This window comes from Olea europaea, chromosome 14, assembly GCF_002742605.1.
Source record: "Olea europaea var. sylvestris chromosome 14, O_europaea_v1, whole genome shotgun sequence".
Taxonomy (NCBI): Eukaryota; Viridiplantae; Streptophyta; class Magnoliopsida; order Lamiales; family Oleaceae; genus Olea; species Olea europaea.
The window spans coordinates 4,371,449-4,390,333 of record NC_036250.1 but is presented as its reverse complement, the minus strand read 5'-3'; the positions used below and the strand labels follow the sequence as shown (position 1 = coordinate 4,390,333).

General features: G+C 34.2%; 2 protein-coding genes across 2 annotated transcripts; one reads left to right on the top strand and one right to left on the bottom strand.

Moving 5' to 3' along the window:
- The first annotated feature begins 5,624 nt into the window (after positions 1-5,624).
- On the top strand, positions 5,625-9,062 carry LOC111408848. The gene is made up of 5 exons (XM_023038658.1): positions 5,625-5,879; positions 6,241-6,648; positions 6,770-8,006; positions 8,093-8,239; positions 8,347-9,062. Exons 2-5 carry the CDS (start codon positions 6,598-6,600, stop codon positions 8,868-8,870), a joined length of 1,959 nt encoding a protein of 652 aa, XP_022894426.1. The 5' UTR covers positions 5,625-5,879; positions 6,241-6,597; the 3' UTR covers positions 8,871-9,062.
- Positions 9,063-10,169: 1,107 nt separating this feature from the next.
- On the bottom strand, positions 10,170-17,489 carry LOC111408847 (probable pectin methyltransferase QUA2). Its single transcript, XM_023038657.1, has 9 exons — positions 17,135-17,489; positions 15,786-16,519; positions 15,569-15,698; positions 14,620-14,860; positions 13,237-13,462; positions 12,599-12,774; positions 12,168-12,471; positions 11,183-11,321; positions 10,170-10,768 (listed from the first exon to the last, which is right to left on the bottom strand). The coding sequence occupies exons 2-9, from the start codon at positions 16,508-16,510 to the stop codon at positions 10,610-10,612; spliced, it is 2,100 nt and encodes a 699-aa protein (XP_022894425.1). The 5' UTR covers positions 16,511-16,519; positions 17,135-17,489; the 3' UTR covers positions 10,170-10,609.
- Positions 17,490-18,885: the final 1,396 nt, after the last annotated feature.

Genomic DNA, 18,885 nt, shown 5'->3' with positions numbered 1-18,885 from the left:
GAACTTGTGTACTTCTTAGGCTCAATAAGACTGAAACAAGACCACCTACATTGATCTAACTCGTTGGAAATTGGGCCAGCCGCCAGTACTTCATATATTTTCATGAATTGAAAAATCAGGTGTTTGTATAATATTTTCGATAACACGTTATCATCTAAAAACCCACCCTAAAGCCCTAAAAATCATCTACAGATGAAAGTGACCTACGACGACGAAGTTGACAGCCAATAGAAGCAGCCATATATGAGGAAAATGTCAAACCATCCACGCCGTTGACACTCCAAGTGATCGCACCCTCACATGGTCGACGTGAGTCCCCCATGAATAAAATAATCCCGACCTCCATGTGTGTGTATTATGTTAATCATGTAGTCACCCGTTCGGATTATGTAGCTCGGTCCCATAAATGAACTTATAATTGCAGATATGATTCTTTTGGTGGCTGTGACAGTGAAGTCCCGCCAACTCCATGCATGATAGCACATACGCTACTTCTTGTTGACATTACTTCAGATGTAATGTTCATTGTTCCGTAGTTGAAAAAACAAATGAATAGACATTTTGAAAATTAAAAGCCACATGAAAATGGAATTGATTCTTTTTGTTCAATAAAAGCTGCTCAAATTTTATACGTTTCTTGGGGGTGTTTGCATAGAGCTTCAAGCCTTAGACGGGACGACATTAGCGACATATTGTGAATATAGGCAACGTCATACTTGAAATTTTTGAGGTCTGAGGCAAGTTTTAGAAGTTGGGTTCCAAATTATAGTATGCATTCAAATAACTTTCATTAATAAAAGTTTTACGAAGCGAAATGTAACTTAAAAACTCAACAATAAAAACGACAAAACAATTTTGGACATTTAGACTAAGGGTGAATTGGTACTATTTAGTTGATGCTTCTAGTTCACCTATATGCCCTTGGCATCTACTTTTAAGTCGGAGAGTCTAACACGACAAAAGTTGGACTTGGTAGTCAACGACAAAAGCTTTGTCCACATCCTTTATTAAAAAGGAGTGGAAATGATAAATGAATTCTTAAGCAAAAAATGTGAAACCTTATAGTCTTAACACAAAATAGACATTAGATATTAAGATCAATAAAGTTAGATATATAATATATTCTTGGAATTTTTATGTGGGATGGCCTTGAAAATTCTGGAATCGAATCTAATGAAAAAAAAAAATCATAATCACTATCATAATTTTTGACTAATACACGATATGAGTCGATAGCATATTTCAATCAAAGTGGGGCAGAATAGAATTGATGCCTTCTTTCAAGACGTAAAACTCGTGATTCCAAATTTTTCTTCTTTAAATAAAATACTCAAGTCTTTGGATGTGAACAATGAGCCACCGAAAGCAGTAGAATATGCCAATTCATTATCCTGTCCCACTTGCAAGATTTAAGTGATTTAGGTATGATTTGGCTTTTGCAATTTGATTGGGATAAATGGCTCTCCAGTAGCCTCTCTGTGTACAGATTCCTTTGTCGTACACCCGTTGTATACTTTTTGAGTACGGATATTTAGCATAGAATGTTCTACCATTGCGATTTAGCTAATTATAAATGTTTTGTTAGTGATACATAAACGGGTGTTGCTCGAATAAACTTGAAAAATATTGAAATTCACCAGAAAATGAAAATTTGAAATATTTTTAATCAGATAATAGTTTTAGAGTTTCAAACCCTTAACAAATATTTAAAGAGTCAAAATAAAATCCTTATATAGTCATCATGCTAAAAAGCTTGCCTGGGCTTGAAACTCGGGCAAAACGTCTTGCTGCACGTCTAGACACTTTTTCTTTTTCTTTTTTAACAATTCCTAAATGGTTTTCTTTCGTCTTTTATAGACGCGCTCTATTATTATTATTTTTAAATCTTTTATTTGACTTTAGGTTATTTTATTTATTTAAAAAAAAAGGACTTTTCACTTGACTTTAATCTCAAGTATTTAAAAGATTTTGTATGTACAAAAGTTAAAAATGACTTTATCTAAATAGTTAAATAAGATTTAAGTTATGGTATTATCTATATTATGCAATTATGATCTTGATACTCCTTTTATTACAAACTCCAAAAACATGTATGAAGTTCTTATAAATCTATTGAGTAGGAATTTGTCCAGTTGAAAATTGAAACTATGAAAATATTCTAATTTTTTGCATTTCGAGAACTTAAAAATTGTATAATTGACTAATGGTAAGAATTATTAAATAAATATAGTATTTTATAATTTTAGATATTTAATATGTTTTTATTTTAAATATTAAATAATTTTTAAAATGATTAAAAATTTAAAATAATATTATAAATAATAAAACGCATTTTTGCGCCTAAACTTTGCTTAGGCTTGCTTAAACTCGTGAAGTTTGAAACTTTGACTCCGGTCTTAATTACGCTTTACGCTTTTTAGAACTCTGTATGTAGTAGAAAAATTTGAATAAAATTAGGAAATTACTAAAAAATGAAAAAAAAAATACAATTATCCTAATTCAAAATAGGAAAAATGCTAAAATGGATACCTAAACGATGAAATTTGACTCTAAAATACAACATGCAACAAATTTGCCATTTTCAACGTAATAATCACCAATTTTATGCTTGTGACACAATGGATTGTGTGTTTTAATTAAAAAAATGAATTATATATAATTTCAAGGAAGAAATAAAAGAAGTAAATGGCCAAGCACGTTCCTAATTGGTACCAATTAGGCGTGGTGTACTATTTTTATGTGTCCTTTTTAGGAATCTCTCTCCTTTATGTTTTTGTTTTGAGTTGAATAAAATTTGTACGTGATGATCAGCTCAAACAATTTCGAGGTATTAGATAAAAAAAAATTTTAAAAATACAAGGTCTTTTCAAGACAATAAAGGTGTGTATGATTGTAAATATGAAATTTATATGGAAAGAAAAAAATTCTAGACAATTAAATTGTTTAGAAACTATAGCATGAAAATTGTCAATTAAATGTGTCTGGTTGATTTAATTTTCACCCTAAAGAAAATATTTTCTTTGTTTTCAAAGAAAATATGATAATGTGATCAAAAGTGAAAAAATACTTTTTATGAAAATAATATCAATCAAACAGCATTAAAGTAAGAAATTGGATGGAAAAATAACATTTTTATAAAAATATTGATAATCAAATGCAACCTAATTGTTTTTGTACTAGAATAAATGATACTTTTATATATGGAAAAATTCTATCATTTCAATAACAAAAAAAGAAAGTAATAATAATGGAACTTTAAGTACAAAAATGATAATTCTCAATGTATTTCCAAAATTGAATTTCATATTCGAATAACCTCGTAATGAAGTTAATTGTCCAGCCAACCGATGTAGTCTCTCTCCCGATGTCAATTTGAAACAAAGGTATATAAAATGATAGCAATGGAATGCTAATTCTTTGGCTTTATTTCTAAAGTCTCTATTCCTTGATAATCAAATTCCCATTCTTGTTAAGAAATGAAAATAAACCTCAAAAATGGAAGAAAATATGAAAAGTGAAAATAAAGGAGCAATAAACTTACTCAAATACAATCTTTGAGACAAAACATATCATTTAAAAAATAATAATGAATAACCAATTACTATAAGCAATGAAAAAACAGGGGACATAAAAAAATCTTAGTATTTCATTGAAATATGTGTATTTTTTATCTAAATGACGATCGAATCATTTTAATTTTCTACATGTATAAAATACACCAATCACGCTATAGAACCCGGGATAAAATCCCGAGTTCTGCTCCAAGGCCAAGGTGGCAATCACCTCGGCCCTTGATCACTTTCATGTGGGGGCCCTCACACACACATCCAAGGGCCAAGATTTGACCACCTCGACCCTGGATCGGAGCCCGGGACAGCTTTATTCAAAATAAACTATGACAGAGACTCTGAGCTATTTGAATCATAGCAGTCGAGATAATTATGTCAAGCGGCGTGTGATTTTTAGAATAAAAAAAGCTTGGCCAAACTCGATAACAATTAACACAAGTTAGAATTTAGCCTTTATTCGATAAGGATTAAAATTTATATTTTAATATAAATCAATTTTCAATTATGTGCTACATGTACATAATATGTTTATATAATGATTTATATACAGATGGAGTGTCAAGAAAAGATTGATTTATTTTTTATTTTATTTTTTAATTTGGGAGAATAAATTCCGACTCAATTATATATTTATATACATGTACATAATTTGTTTACATAATATTTAATATATAGATAGAGTGTCAAGAAAAGAGTGATGTATTTTTATTTTTTTTTAATTTGGCTGAATAAATTCTGACACAATTATATTTAATCACATCATTTATATGTAAATTGTTGTATAACTTCTTATGTACGAGTAGCTTTATTCGTAAAGTTAATATTTAATTTTAATCATATTTGTCATGAAATTCATAATTTTTCAATTATATATTTCATTAATTTTTAAAAAATTTATTAAAATTTTGATTTTAAATTATTAGCATACATGGTTTGGAAATTAATTAAAATTTGCGGTCGATATGATCCGCCGTAAAATCAGTTGAGCTGATTCGATTGATTCTTATCAGTGCTAATCTATTCAGACCCCACTGAAATGCTGGCCACGTGGTGATGGACCCTACACAACCCTCAGGTGCCCTTTCTAATGTGTGAAAAAATACGATATTCATCAAGTTCTTTTGTTTAATGGTCATTATTTGATCAAATAATATTTTGAATAGTAATTTTCAAGAAAATATGTGAGGAAAAAAAGGAAGAAATTTTGAATTGACATGTAAAATATTTTATTATATAATGTGTGATTAAAAAGAGTATATAAAAAAATAAATTTCAAACAATAATTATAACTTCCAACAAACAGGGTTAAATGTATGAACACTTTATAGAACTAAGGCCATGTTTGATAAGGCTTGAATTCCATAGAAAATGGAAAATGAATTCGTTTTCTTGATTTTCTTGGAAAGGGGCAATTTTTTCGGTTTTCAAGGAAAACCAATTGGTTTTCTAGGCTAACTATTTTTTTTTTTTAAAGCAATAGAAACAAATTATATCTCTAATTGTAAAAAAAAAAAATATTTTTCTTTAATTGACAATTTTCACCTAAAACGAAGCCAAACGAACATCAAAAGATAAATGATTTTTTTGGGGCAATGGAAACAAATTCTATTCCCAATACCAGTAAATTCTATCATTTTAATTGACAATTTTATATAAAATAAAGCCAAACGAACATAAAAAACACTTTTATTTCAACATTTTTCACGTGAAAAATTATACCAATCAAATGCAATAATTGATAATTTTCAGTAAAATAATTTTTAGACAATTCATTTCCCTGAAATTCATTTTTTAACTCAAATTCTATCTTTTCAATCAAATGGACCATAAATGTATAAACATGTTACTCATACATTTAATGTCACATCGCGTGCCAATTAATTTACTATTCAGTTATTATTAAAATATTTTATAGGATTCACAACTTATATGTACTACCAAACACCCTCTTCCGGCATGTTTGCCTAAGCTTAAAAATAAATTAGAAAGAAATGCTATGATTATACCTATATTATTAACATTAATATATAAGTAAATATCAGGGCAGTAGCTGAGAAAGGTCTGGGGTGGTTCATTTCGCGTGGTATCCGCGTATTATATGTCTCTTTCTGAATATTGCCGCTTATTTCTATACCTTTCTCCCCAGACCCACAACCATTACCCTTCTCATCTCTTTCAATTCTTCTCATATTTACATACGCATTCTCAGGCATAGCTGCACAATTGGAGGGATACTATCTGTTCTACTTCACAAGTTTCAAAAGATTTGAATTGTGCAATTCTCAACCTGGCACAATTTATCTTCATTGGGTAAGTTTCTTTTACTTCTTCTCAAAATACTGTTTATTTGCCTACAGTATTTTCAGATTTTAATCGAACTTTGCTCAAATCAAGATTTTATGTTTAAAAAGGAAATTTCTTGTGTTTCCAAACCCAATCAGGTTTCCTTTTTTTTGAGAAAAATGAAACAGTTTGTTTACGATTTGGTCTCCAAGCACGTGTTTCTTGATTACTCTTCGTATGGATTTTTCTTATCAGACTGTTCGTGCTAAAAGTTTAAATACTCCTACACAACACTTAAAACTTTAGTTTTACCATGTTGGCAAGAACTCAAAACCTTTACGTGTTTATTCTTTTGAATTTAGTCTTGACAAATTTATGGGATATGCAGGAATAAATATGGTGAAGCTTCTGGAGAAAAATTGCTGAGTTTTTCACTCTGGCCGACCCTCTACCAGTAAAATCGTTTGCCTCTTTGAAATGGGCTAGGGCTAAAACAAGAGAACACCACCTCCGAAATTCACTTCCGTATTTCCATTCATCGGATTGTAATCTGTCGTTGCTTTGGCGACTACCCGTTGATTATGGCTAATGATCGCCATCCAATCTGATTTCCAGTATTTAAAACTGTTCTTTCCATAGTCTGCATAGAGCCCTGTTTTCTTGGATTTAAGAGCTTTAATTGAATTTAAAGTTTCTCAGAATTTTCAGCTACTAAGGAAAATTTGGAGTGAGATTGATACTGAGAATGGCGTCTCTTAACTGTTTTTGTTCTTCATGGAGGAAAAAGAAAGATAAGGTAAGAATGATCTGATCAATTTATTTTTATTTGCTTTTTCTTAGAATGATTTGAACCCTTTCCTTTTTATTAGTTCTATTATGCTCAATTTTTTAAATCTCCATTGCATCTGTGCTTGTAGAAGGAAAAGGAAGTCAACACCTTGCACGTGAAGCTCGAGCATCTTAACAAAACTTCTGAAAGTTCCGAGTTGAAATCAGCTTCTTTTAGTGTTCCGGTTCCTCTCCATATTCCAAGGAGTTCTAGGTGCACGGTGAAGGTAATGAATCACGAGAGTCCGGTTGGAGGTGATGGTGAAGAGATAGACTACGAAGGGGGAGATGAGCATGATGAGAATTTGTCGATGAAGAGAGATAACTCAGATTTTGATCTACAAGCTCATGTTGAAAACTCGAATGAAGAAAAATATCAAACTTTTGAAGGGATGACTATAAATCATGAGTACCCAAAGGAGGTAGATGAAGATTCTAAGGCTGGCATTGAGGTGATTAGAAGTGGACATGTTAGTGATCCCGGCATTGGGAAGACGGAATTTTGGGCTTCTCCAATGCTTAAGCGCTCGTGCTCTGATATGTTGATAAGGAATGTGAATTATGTACTTGATGAACAGGTGCCTCTTTCTAAATCCAAATCTTTCGAGGAAATACTAAGTTTAGCAGAAAGGTTCCAGGACGAAATTCTGGATTATCCTCCAACTCCCGTTTCTGTTATGACTCAACATAGCGCCGACAAAGTGATGTTGAAGAAGCACTCTTCGAGTCAAATACTTCCCTCCAGAAGTCGAAAATTGTGGTGGAAATTGTTCCTCTGGAGCCACAGGAACCTCCATAGAAACAGGACTACAAAACCACGGCCAGTTGCAGTTAAGCCAACCCTCAACCAACAAGGTGGCTACTGTTCAGACACCATAGAGCCAAGAAAAGCTGAAAAGTTTAGTAAGGAAAACAAGGGTAAAGACATCCTTAACATAGACAACCAAAGCTGGGACGGATTTTATGGAGTTTCTGGAATGTGGCCTCAAAACCAGTGGGTTGCTTTTCCTACAGAATCGTCTCCATTTGAAAGAATCGACAAGTGGGTGAAAGAAGTTTCAGTGCAGCCTCCATTTGAAGTCAACAAGGGTGATCACACTGAAGATAGCATTTTCTTCCCTCCCTCTCCAGAGAATAATAGATCACCAGCAACTCGGAGTCCAGCTGCAATGATTCCCGAGGAGATTACATACGCCAACAGCGTTGTCCAGTCTCTGAATTCTTCATCGACTGTGGCACATATTACAGGCATTGGACTGAAAGTTATACCATCCGTTTCTCATTTTTCTATCCTTCGATCAGTCAACTTGTCATCCAATTCCATAGGTGTGTGTTGTTCAGTTATTGCCAGTTCAATTTCTAGCGTGACATCAATGTTAAGATCTTTAGTTTTTTTTCCCCTCAATTTGCAGGTCATATTACTCCAGGATCTCTGCCAAAGGGTCTTCACATTCTTAAACTGTCCAAGAACAACATAAGCACGATCGAAGGTCTGAGAGAATTAACTCGACTCCGCGTTCTTGACCTCAGTTACAACAGAATTTCTAGAATTGGTCAAGGTAAATATCTTGCAACCCTTTCCATAAAATTACGTTCAAAGAAAATATCGTTTGAATAGTATTTTCTGTGTTGCTAATGGAGCTTTTCTGCTCTAAATTCATGCCAGGGTTGTCAAATTGTATGCTTATAAAGGAGCTCTATCTTGCTGGCAACAAAATAAGTAATGTTGAGGGTCTGCATAGGCTTCTGAAGCTGACCGTATTGGACTTGAGCTTCAACAAAATAACCACAACAAAAGCATTTGGTCAGCTTTTGGCGAACTCCAATTCTCTGGTAGCTCTAAATCTATTAGGCAATCCTGTTCACAACAATATTGGTGATGATCAATTGCGTAAGACCATATGCAGTCTTCTCCCAAAACTGGTTTTCCTCAACAAGCAGACTATAAATCCACACAAGCTACGAGAGGTAGGCTCGGAGGCAATTGCTAAAGCTGCACTTGGGAATAGCATCCGGAGCACCCGAGGAAAAGCGGTGAAGAGGGTGAGTCAAGGGGGTTCGTCGTCCTCCACTCTGCGCAGGAGCAGTGCAACTGCAACTGCTACTCGCCAGAGCAGGCATGGCGCAAAAAGCCGTTCTAATCATCACACTTCTCTGACGGAAAAGTCATTTGCTTTTTCTTCCCGTTAGAACTCCCAGTTTTTGGGGCGCTGGCTTGAAAGCCAGTTTCTTTGCTTGTTGTATTCTGAATTTTTAATTGTAAACCAGCAGTTCTTGATTTGGTATTCACATTTCAGTTTCCATCTATTGTCCATGGTTTCCAGGTTGTAATAAGCATACGATGTTTTGCCAACCATAAGCAATGAGTTCATTATGACGTTATCTGAAGGTTTTAACAATATGACTATTGAATTCCCAGGTCACAATGGTTCTAGCAAATTATTGCTATAAATACATCTCTAACGCAACAGAAACTTGAGCAAGAAAGAAGATTCAGAGTTCCAAATGGTTCGGTTCCAAATAGATTTGAAATCGAGTTGAGAATATTTGATTTTCTTTTGATGGAATTAATGGTGCCACTGGTAATTATGAAACCGAACCCACAAGCTCAACACTTGCTTACGCCTTCCATTCAAGACACTCGTGAAGTATCAGCTCACTTGCGGATGACTTTTGAGGAAGAAATTTAATAAGCAAACCTGCTGATTTTAATTTTTTGTCCAATATTTGGCCAATTAAGCCAACGGATAGGAAATTATTTTCTTGCAGTAATAATGATTTAGTGTCTAAACTATTATATTAATAGTCACTTGGTTCAAAAATTAACATTAAATCATTAAGTGTGTCACCAAATGATGGAATTTATTAAGTCAAATGATTTAATTCCTAATTTTCAGCTCTCCTATTTTTCTGATTGAATGTCATTTGTTGACGTGAAAACTCAATGGTGTACATGGGATTTAGTGTTAATTTATTGATCAAGTAACCCTCCAAAATTAAATTTTACGTGCAACGGTCGGAATAAAATTTTGCAACTAGGTCCTCAATTTACTTATGGATGCTATGTCCTAAAGCTTTTGAATTTGTATCCTACATTTGGTTAAACGTATCAGTAACTTATAATTTTCAATTGAAATCAAACATTAATTTTAACCACACATTCTTAAATATCACTCCCGTTTGGCCTCCTTTTTGTAGAAATGAAAATGGGTGAAATAGTGTTTTTTTGGAAAAAAAAAAAAAGTGATTGAAAAAGAAAGAAAAATTTTCGATTTACGTGAGATATTATTTTATGAATGATTGTGTAGTTGAAAATAAAAGAAAGAAAAATAGAATGTAATGTAATGAATATTAATGGGGGCCAAACGGAGATATCATAAAACTCACTACTATTCCTCCTCATGAGTTACTAATAATTCTAGCCAAACACAGTCATAATAGATAGTTATCTTTATAAATTTTAGACAAACACAGACATAGGCGGAAAAGTAGCATAACCCAAAATAATGAATATACAGAGGTGAAACACAAGAAAATGGGAAAGAGAGAGGTCCCAAATAAATATAAGTCTGAGCATTCTATACACTATATCAGATAATACTTTGCTTATTGTGTAATATTTTAACAATTAAATTTATCATGTGGTTGTTTCTTTATAAGGAGACATCAAAAGGAAACTTGTGCTTCTTTCACTTGCCTGTGCCTCAACTGTGTAATTACATGTCCCTATGTGTACCTTACGGTTCCATAGGAGTTGTGTTTTGACCAACCATACGTGTTTTCAGCTCCCCGCTGCCTCTTTCTGTTTCAAAGAAAAAAAAATATGCCAGCCACCGTTTCTGTGGAGCTTAAGGACAATAACTTTAGATTCGGAAAGAATGGGAATATTATCATCTACTACGATGTTTGGCTCCTGCCCAACTTGAGAATTAGCTTGCTTGTCTTCTGAAGAAAGGTTTCTGGCAGATTAGGAGTTTCTCGTGGCTATTGCCCTCAATCTCGACGACTCGTGCATCCCATTTCAGAATTGTTGTCTGAGATCTTGCGTACTCAATAAGAGCAGCGCGGTCTCTCAGAATCACCCACCCCTGCACATACGTGTCCATTAGCAAAACAGAAGGCCCGAGATTTTAAAGAGAGGAGATGCCATATGAATCGGGGCAAGAGTACTATAATGCCTACTCGTACGAAAGAAGCTATACAAATTTGTTCAAACTACAAATGTATTAAACTCAAGAGCTATAATATAGGTTAAAGATGATATTAGTTGACGGATAAATCGTGAGTCAAAACTTAAAAGAGTTAAATGTTCTAGGTTAGGTAGAACAAAGACAATGAATGGAATGTCTTCAAGCCATAGTAGGAATAAAGCTGACAGTGATGTCACTGCAGAAGATCACGTTGTCCCAAAGTGATTATCCTTAATATTTGGGTCAAACCATATAAAGGAAGGAATGACAACCAAGATAAGAATTTAGAACGACAATAAATCATAAGGATACCTCTGGACGAAGTAAGCGATCCACCTCAGTGAATAGGTCTTGCATATGGCATCTGGCCTGCTCACGAAATTCAAGAGAGAGAAGCCCTTCACCATGCACCAGATCATACGTTCTTGGATAGGAAGGGAATGGTTCACACCTGAGCAAAAGTTACATAAACAAAAAGATATTAGAGAATTGTGAAAGCATTAAATACATTTGAGACAAAAAGAACCCCAAGAATAAATGCAAAAAACCAAGAGACTGAATTTCAGTAAATCCAGTACCCAACATAACTCAATTTTAGACTAAACAAGGGAACCAATGTTGTCCCAATATATCACGAGCAAATAACTGAGGTCTATAGGTTTTTCTTGGTGCGAAATACTCTTCAACTGATTTCTCAGGACCAATTAGGAGGTAGTCACGTGAGAATTCTCTGACTCTGCTAATTTCTGAAGACAGAAGACCTCTCTCTCTCTCTCTCTCTAAGGTTCTTTATGTGGGAGGATAATTCAAGAAAAGAAAACAGATGCATGTGGCATCCATTTTTAGACATCCTACATTCTCAAATTCAAGTTCCCAAACTGCTCAAAAAGAAACGAGCGTCCCTGGGAAGAAACTCAAAAGAACTCCTCTCAATCGAAGTGGATTTATTTCCATACACAGTTATCTTAGTACACAACAGGAAGGAGAGGCTCAGCACCATCAGAATTGTATAATGTTTATAGACTCAGCCAGTCATGGTTGAACAAAACCCCAGTCTGCAGGAGAACTAGAAACTGACTTGTTTTCCTATCTTAAATGTATATGTATATTGTTTCCACAGGAAAAATTTTGTGGAAGGGACAAGCTTCTTGCTCAGGGTATTTACTGCAACAATATTCCAGAAAATGGATAGTATAAGACGATTCCGTAGTAAAGATGGAAATGACAAATATCTGAGTTTGCACAAAATAAATAAAGTGCAACTTGTTCATGCCATGTAATAGAAGGTAAAAATTACCAGTCATGCAACACTCCTATAAATCCCCTGTCGAGGATTAAAGGTAGATTGTTAGTTCCCCTTGTAGGAACCACGTTCATGACCCATACAGATTTTCCAGCTTCTAATAAGGCTGCATTGAAACTGCCAAAGTGAGCATTCATGTCTAGGACATTTCTCAGCATGTTGTAAGGTGGAGAAGGATCCTCATCGCCTGGTCTCTTTGGATGATCAGAGAATATTAGAGGTGAGAGCAGAGACCAATAATTGTGGACTGCTGACTTCCAGTTAATGGCATCCTCAGCAAACGCTTCTGAATGCAGACCTGATACAGTGAGATAATTACCATCATGTTGATGTTTATGTACAAACAAAAATGTAGCAATACATTTGAAGTATTTAACCTTGGTAAAATTTTAACGCACTAAGTGTCGAATAATTTGGTCTATTACCATGAATTGCAAGTTCCTTCGAATTCAAGTTAGCCCGGGAAGGCCATTTTTCCCTGTCTTCAATAGGAATCCATCGACGGCTCTGAGTGCCTGCTATGCATGCTTCGAGAGGTCGATAATATGGGGACTCAATGTCATGGCCTTTGCTGCAAAGAGAAGGGCCAGAACCAGGTTTCCTAGAAATTCAAGCAAGCAATCAAGCATTAGAATGATGTATAACTGATACATGTACTCGTCTGTGCACGTTATAGATTAACAAACTTCATTCCAGATGAATAACATTCCCCACTTAGAGCAGAGAAAAAATTATAGTCTAGCATGAATAGTCAAGCTACAAAAAGTTTTCTATTAGCAAAGTCTTTTATCTTATTCATATGGAACCAGGTGAATATAAAAAGAAACACAAAGGTTACTTTGGAAGCACTATATTTTTCAACACACAAAATAATGTTTCTTAAAATAGAAGGATACTTTACAGATGACTTCTCTTTTGGGAAAGAGGATATATACGTATAAAAATATATGTATAATATAAGTAAAAGGGGCACTACAGAAATGAAGAAAAAGTAAATCCAAAAAAAATAATAATAATAAATAAAATAAAATTGAAGAAAAAGGTTTCGTACTGGTTGCTTTACCTCGCTGAATAACAATTCTTCTTACTTGTCTTCCTCCACACCACAGTTTCATCTTGTTGTGGCAACATTTCCCAACAGAGATTTTCAGCAAACCCACGCACTGCATTCCATTTTTTCTGGTTTTCTTTATTGCGAAGGGAGCGCTGAGAATTCGTAAGCGGATCAGTCCAGACAAAATATCCACCAGGCTGCAACAACCGATCAACTTCAACAAAATATATGCCATCTGCATCATATGATAAACAATATATATTCAGCCAACATTCTAAATAAAAAATGGCAGTTATAACCTTTCAGATATATTCTTCATTAAAAAAATAATAATAATAACAATAATAATTGAGACAAAGCTTAATGTGAAAACAAATGCAGTGACCCCAGACAGTTGTTATGAGACACCGTCGAGTTTATTCTGGTTCAGAGTAGGCATTTCAATCTGGTAAACAAAAAATATCACATGTAATCATAAGAAGATATCCACTAAGGTTAAATCCATCTGCAGTCGGCAAAACCTTGAAATGAATGCTACTAGGAATGAAGTGTGATGCACGTGCTGATGTTCAAGTTAAATCAAATGCAAGAAACCTCTCTTCGATACATTTCTTTTTTCCCACAGTTATTTTTTTTGGAGGGTGGATCAGCGGTTTGTTGATGTTCAGGTCCAAGCATGTATACAAGCTTTTATATTATTTTCTCCTGATTCATAGGATACAAAGTAGAGGGGAGTATAGGTAGCCCTCCCTTTCCCCGAACTTCTCCAAGTGAGACTCGAACCTCAAATGCCACTATATGATGCTTTAATTATAAAACAAAAAAATAGGCCATATATTGTTTACAAGCTTTCATTGAACTATTTCGTCACTTTGGAGTTCATAGAGGAGACAACAAGTATGTGTGTGTGAGTACACACTAGCAAGGAGAGAGGGAGAGGAGTCCAATATCTGCAATACACATGCAGCAAAATTCCTTTTCATTGGCAAAGCATGCACAAGCATTAAAATAAAGGCAGCCGCAGCTCTTGAGAAATCAACATAGCATTTTTCCTGAAATTCTATTGATTCAAATTATTAATCCTAATATAGCCTAAGTTTTTTATCCACAACTTTGTAAGCTGTATCGATTGATAAGATTCTTACCCATTCACTCTTTAAATCCAATACAAATTCTTATAAGAAATTCCCAAACATGATAGCATATCCTTCTCAACTTGCCCTTTGATAGAAATTCATCATCTCTACTTTACATATCACTAAATGTACACGTATGAGTATTGTGGACTCTTAATCATCTAATCGTTTCTACACAAAATTTCACTTTTCCACGGAGAATAAAGATTACAATAAAATATATCTCTATGATGGCATGAAACGGACTGAAGGATACCTTTTTTATCCCACTCAACGCGGCATCGTGCACAATGTATCATATCAAAAGAAAGGGATGGATATGGTAATTGCTTTGAAGTAAATGAGCCAATCATTGCTGGAAGCCCTCTTTCCAGAGTGAGTTGAACCTGACTGCCAGAAGCCTCATAGTTCGCTATACACATGGTCAATAATTTGTTTGAAAACAGATGTGCCCCAAAACTGCCATAACCACATTCTATATCCAAGATAGTTCGAACCTGGACATGGAATAAAACCATCATGCAGTTATAAAATGGAATTAGAGAAGGATTTTCAATTATTACTGTGATTTATTACAGACATGACAGTATACAGTTGATTGAGAAATATCTGAATACTCTGAGAAACTAAACAAGTTGCATTAGATCCGTTAATATGAGCAATAAAATTGATCAAGAAATTCTGGAAGACCTTATTACCAGACAACCAACAAGTGTTCATAAGCTACCACTTGAATCTATTTATACATGAACAAATTACCAAAATCATTTGCAAACATAGATAATGGATACAAAGCAAATGATGTCTATTAATTTCTCATATAAATATACCATAATCCATGCATTTTTCTAGTGTCTTGACTTAACTACACAAAATCCTGAGCAGAGTGTATTGATAGCATCTACGATAAACTTTGCAAACTCAAGTACACGGAAAAGAAACTGCCTACGAAGAAAAGTGATGAGCAGATGAAATGTAATGCAAGTCAAATAGTGCATGATATATTTGGTGATCTACATAAACGTTGATTTGGAATGCTGGGGCAACTCGACTCGCACATTATGTTTTATTTATCCATATCTGATTTTCAAAGAGAGATCACAACATCAGATATCAACAGGAGTAATGGATGGGTAAACAACGAATAAAATGAATCAAAGCCGAGAAAGAAGATTTATTAATTCTGCCAATCGAAATCCACTTACTCCAGCTTGTATAAAGTAGGATTCATTTCTTAGCCCAATCATTTCAGCAATTTGATGTGTGTAGTCTTCGACATCAAATGTCGAATATCCTGAACGGAAGGAGATCTGATCTTCATCTACCATCATCATCCTGTATTTGGAACTCATGGAAAAATAAAATTTACGTTTTTAACCCCATGTTTATATTTAACTGCAGAAACTAGCTCTTCCAACTCACCTCTTGGTCAAGCTTCCTGAAGAGAGCACCTCCTGTGCTGTAATATTAACATTGGCAAACCAGATGACATCTCTTCCGCTAGGCCACCTAAGGGGAATCTTATAATTCATGGGCGGAAGAACCAAGCAATGTTGGCTTGATCCATGTGCACAGTGGCGATTGTATTCTTCACCCTCAGAAAAGCCCGAAGCAAGATTTTCAGAAACATTGAAGCATGGAACATAGTTTTCTGATTCTTGAGAACAGTATTCCAAGTCTCTTAACCTAGAGGAACCTTGAGAGAGCTCACTGATCTCATACAACTCTGACACCAGTTGCTCTTGAAGCCGCCTATATCCATGAAATATTTGACCTCTGGCTGACGATGTTATGGAAATCGCCCACCAGAAGGATCCAGTAAGAGCAAGAACTACAATAACTATTAAACTGAATTTGAGTAAAGCAAGTGACAATTTATGCCGATTCCTCGTAGTCCCTGGGCTGAAGGGATCAGGTACAAAACCATTGTCACTCAAACTGTGCTTTGAAGATAAACTGTCGAGGAAGAGAAACCGAAAAGGGAATCTGATTGATAAATATGTATTATGAGAACCATTTGTACGACTTCGATCCAAATCTTCCCTCTCAGTTTTCTCTTTCATCTGAGAGTCATCCCAAAAATCATTACAGTTTTCCAAGATTCGCACTCCACCCCCAGATGAACCCCGATGAAGAGGCCTCGACATTTTTTCAACCTGAATAACCCCACAGACAAATCATACAGGAGAAAGGGATCAAAAATGGGAAATCTAGAAACTATAACTATAACATCGATAAACTCTAGATATAAAAAAATAAAAATAAAAAAACAACTGGGTGCCTCGGGAAAGTTCTTCTCCCAAATCCCATTCTAGATTCACTGAACTGACATATTACACGACATGTTGAGATTGAGAAAACAAGTAAATGAATATCACTCCTAAAAACAGAGCTTTTTTAGTGCACAAGTGAACTGAACTAAAAATGGAAATAGAAAATGCAGAATTGAAATAAGAAACCAAGAAGAGTAAATTAACTTGATTAATTATAAATTATAACAAAATAAGCTGCCAGTTCTTGTATACGAGTAATTAGTATTTACCTTACCCACCAAGTAAGAACAAGTTGAGTTGACACAAACTTCAATTGAGCTAAATCCCTCAAATATAAATAGTAAAAAATCGTCCAGATATGAATTCACTAAAAACCAAATTGGATCTCAATTACATAGAAAACAACAAAAACTCTTCTTTTTTTTTTACCAAAGTGAGCAAAAACAAAACACAAGAGAAGAAGTTGCAGAAAACAACAGTTTGCATTTATAGTTTTACCTTAAAAGATGCAAATTATCCAAGAAACCGAGTAAGCAAGAAACCGAATTCCCTCACTTTCAGCCCATTCTGCTGCGGATTTTCATCAAATTTTAAACCCCAAGATTTTCTTTTGTCAATCTCCCGCTATTTCTTCCCCTTTCTCTCTCTCTCTCTCTCTCTCTCACACACACACAGAGCAATAATCTTCTCTTCACTTCCTTCCCCTTTTCTCTCAGTAGTTTTAACTCAAATTCAGAGAGAGAGAGATAGATATAAAGAGGATATGGATATATATACAGAAGCAGTATACTTCAGTGTGGATTGTAGAACGTGTATCCAATCTCAACAGAGGTCGCTCGTGAAGAAATGTATCCATCTATCTATTCCTCTCCCTCCTTCTATTAGAATTAGTTAAATTAAATTAAATTATTGGGCCCCTCTCCCTCTGTATAATTAATTAAATTAAATCTGATTATTTTACTTTTGAAAACATTATTAAAGACGGGTTGCTTTTTAATAAGTAGAGTTCAGTGCCAACTGTAATTCTTCCTTTACTTTAAGCTCTACGTAATTAATTCCCCATATGAATTAGAGAGGGATTGAGAGAATTATACTCCACTTAGAGTCGATGATAACTTAAATAAATTCGTATTTAGTGCTTGTTTGGAACTACTCATTTTTCATCACTTATTATTATCAAAATCAGATTTTAGCTTTCTCAATCAGACACTTAAGCCGTGGTTGATTTGCCCTTTTTCACCCATTTTCCGTTTTCGAAAACGCCGAAAACGCGTTTGGTCCGTCGTTTTCGAAAACGAATTAAAATTTATAACTGAAAACGCAAAACGACTTTTTAGCGTTTTCAGTTATAAATGTCGAAAATGCGGAAAACGGGCCATTTTCGGGGAAAACTAAAAATTATTTTGAAAATGAAAATGAAAATGAAAATCAACCGCACCCTAATATTTCATGATAGGTTCGGATAGGATTTGGACGGGGCACGCCATAATGGTAATAACGCCTGTTACCTCCTTTAAAGGCATGCACATTTAAGGAATATGCCACCATAAGTTTCTTGTTATAATTATACCTTTTGTCCCATTAATAATGAAAACTTACATTAATTTTGTAAGCTTTTATTTCTTCGGTTCAACTAAGTTATCTCACTATCTTTGATCTCAAGACTTGAGTTAAAATAGACATCTCAGTGTTCATTTGACATGACTTTTGTAAAATCAAAAATTACATTGGAAAATAAGAAATTACTTTTGAATAATTTTAAATATTTTGTCTAATTAAAATGGTTCTTAAAAAGAAATTTCTACAAAATGCACATTTCATATTTCAGTTATGGAATAATGCTATTTACAGTCATTCACTACCGCAGTCGCTTTATGTAGTACTCATGTGGCGGTTGGTGATTTCATATATGTCGCAAAAAAAAAAAAATATCACATTAATACATCAAATCACAAACTACCATATAGGATATCACGTAGGACGACTACCACAGTAAGCGACTGTGAATAACATTACCTCTAGTTATACGGCTAAAACTAAGCTTGCATCGTCAACACACAAACGTTTAGATTGGAGACAATCTGAAATAGTTTGAAATACTTATATTGCTAAAATAATTTTTAAATTTACCTTTTGTGCTACAAATCTATTTTTCTCGAAAGTAAGTACTCACTTTTTGCAAAAATAATTTAAAATTTAACCATAATTAGACAAGCTCTATATTTGACGTCTAGACCAATTATTTTCTA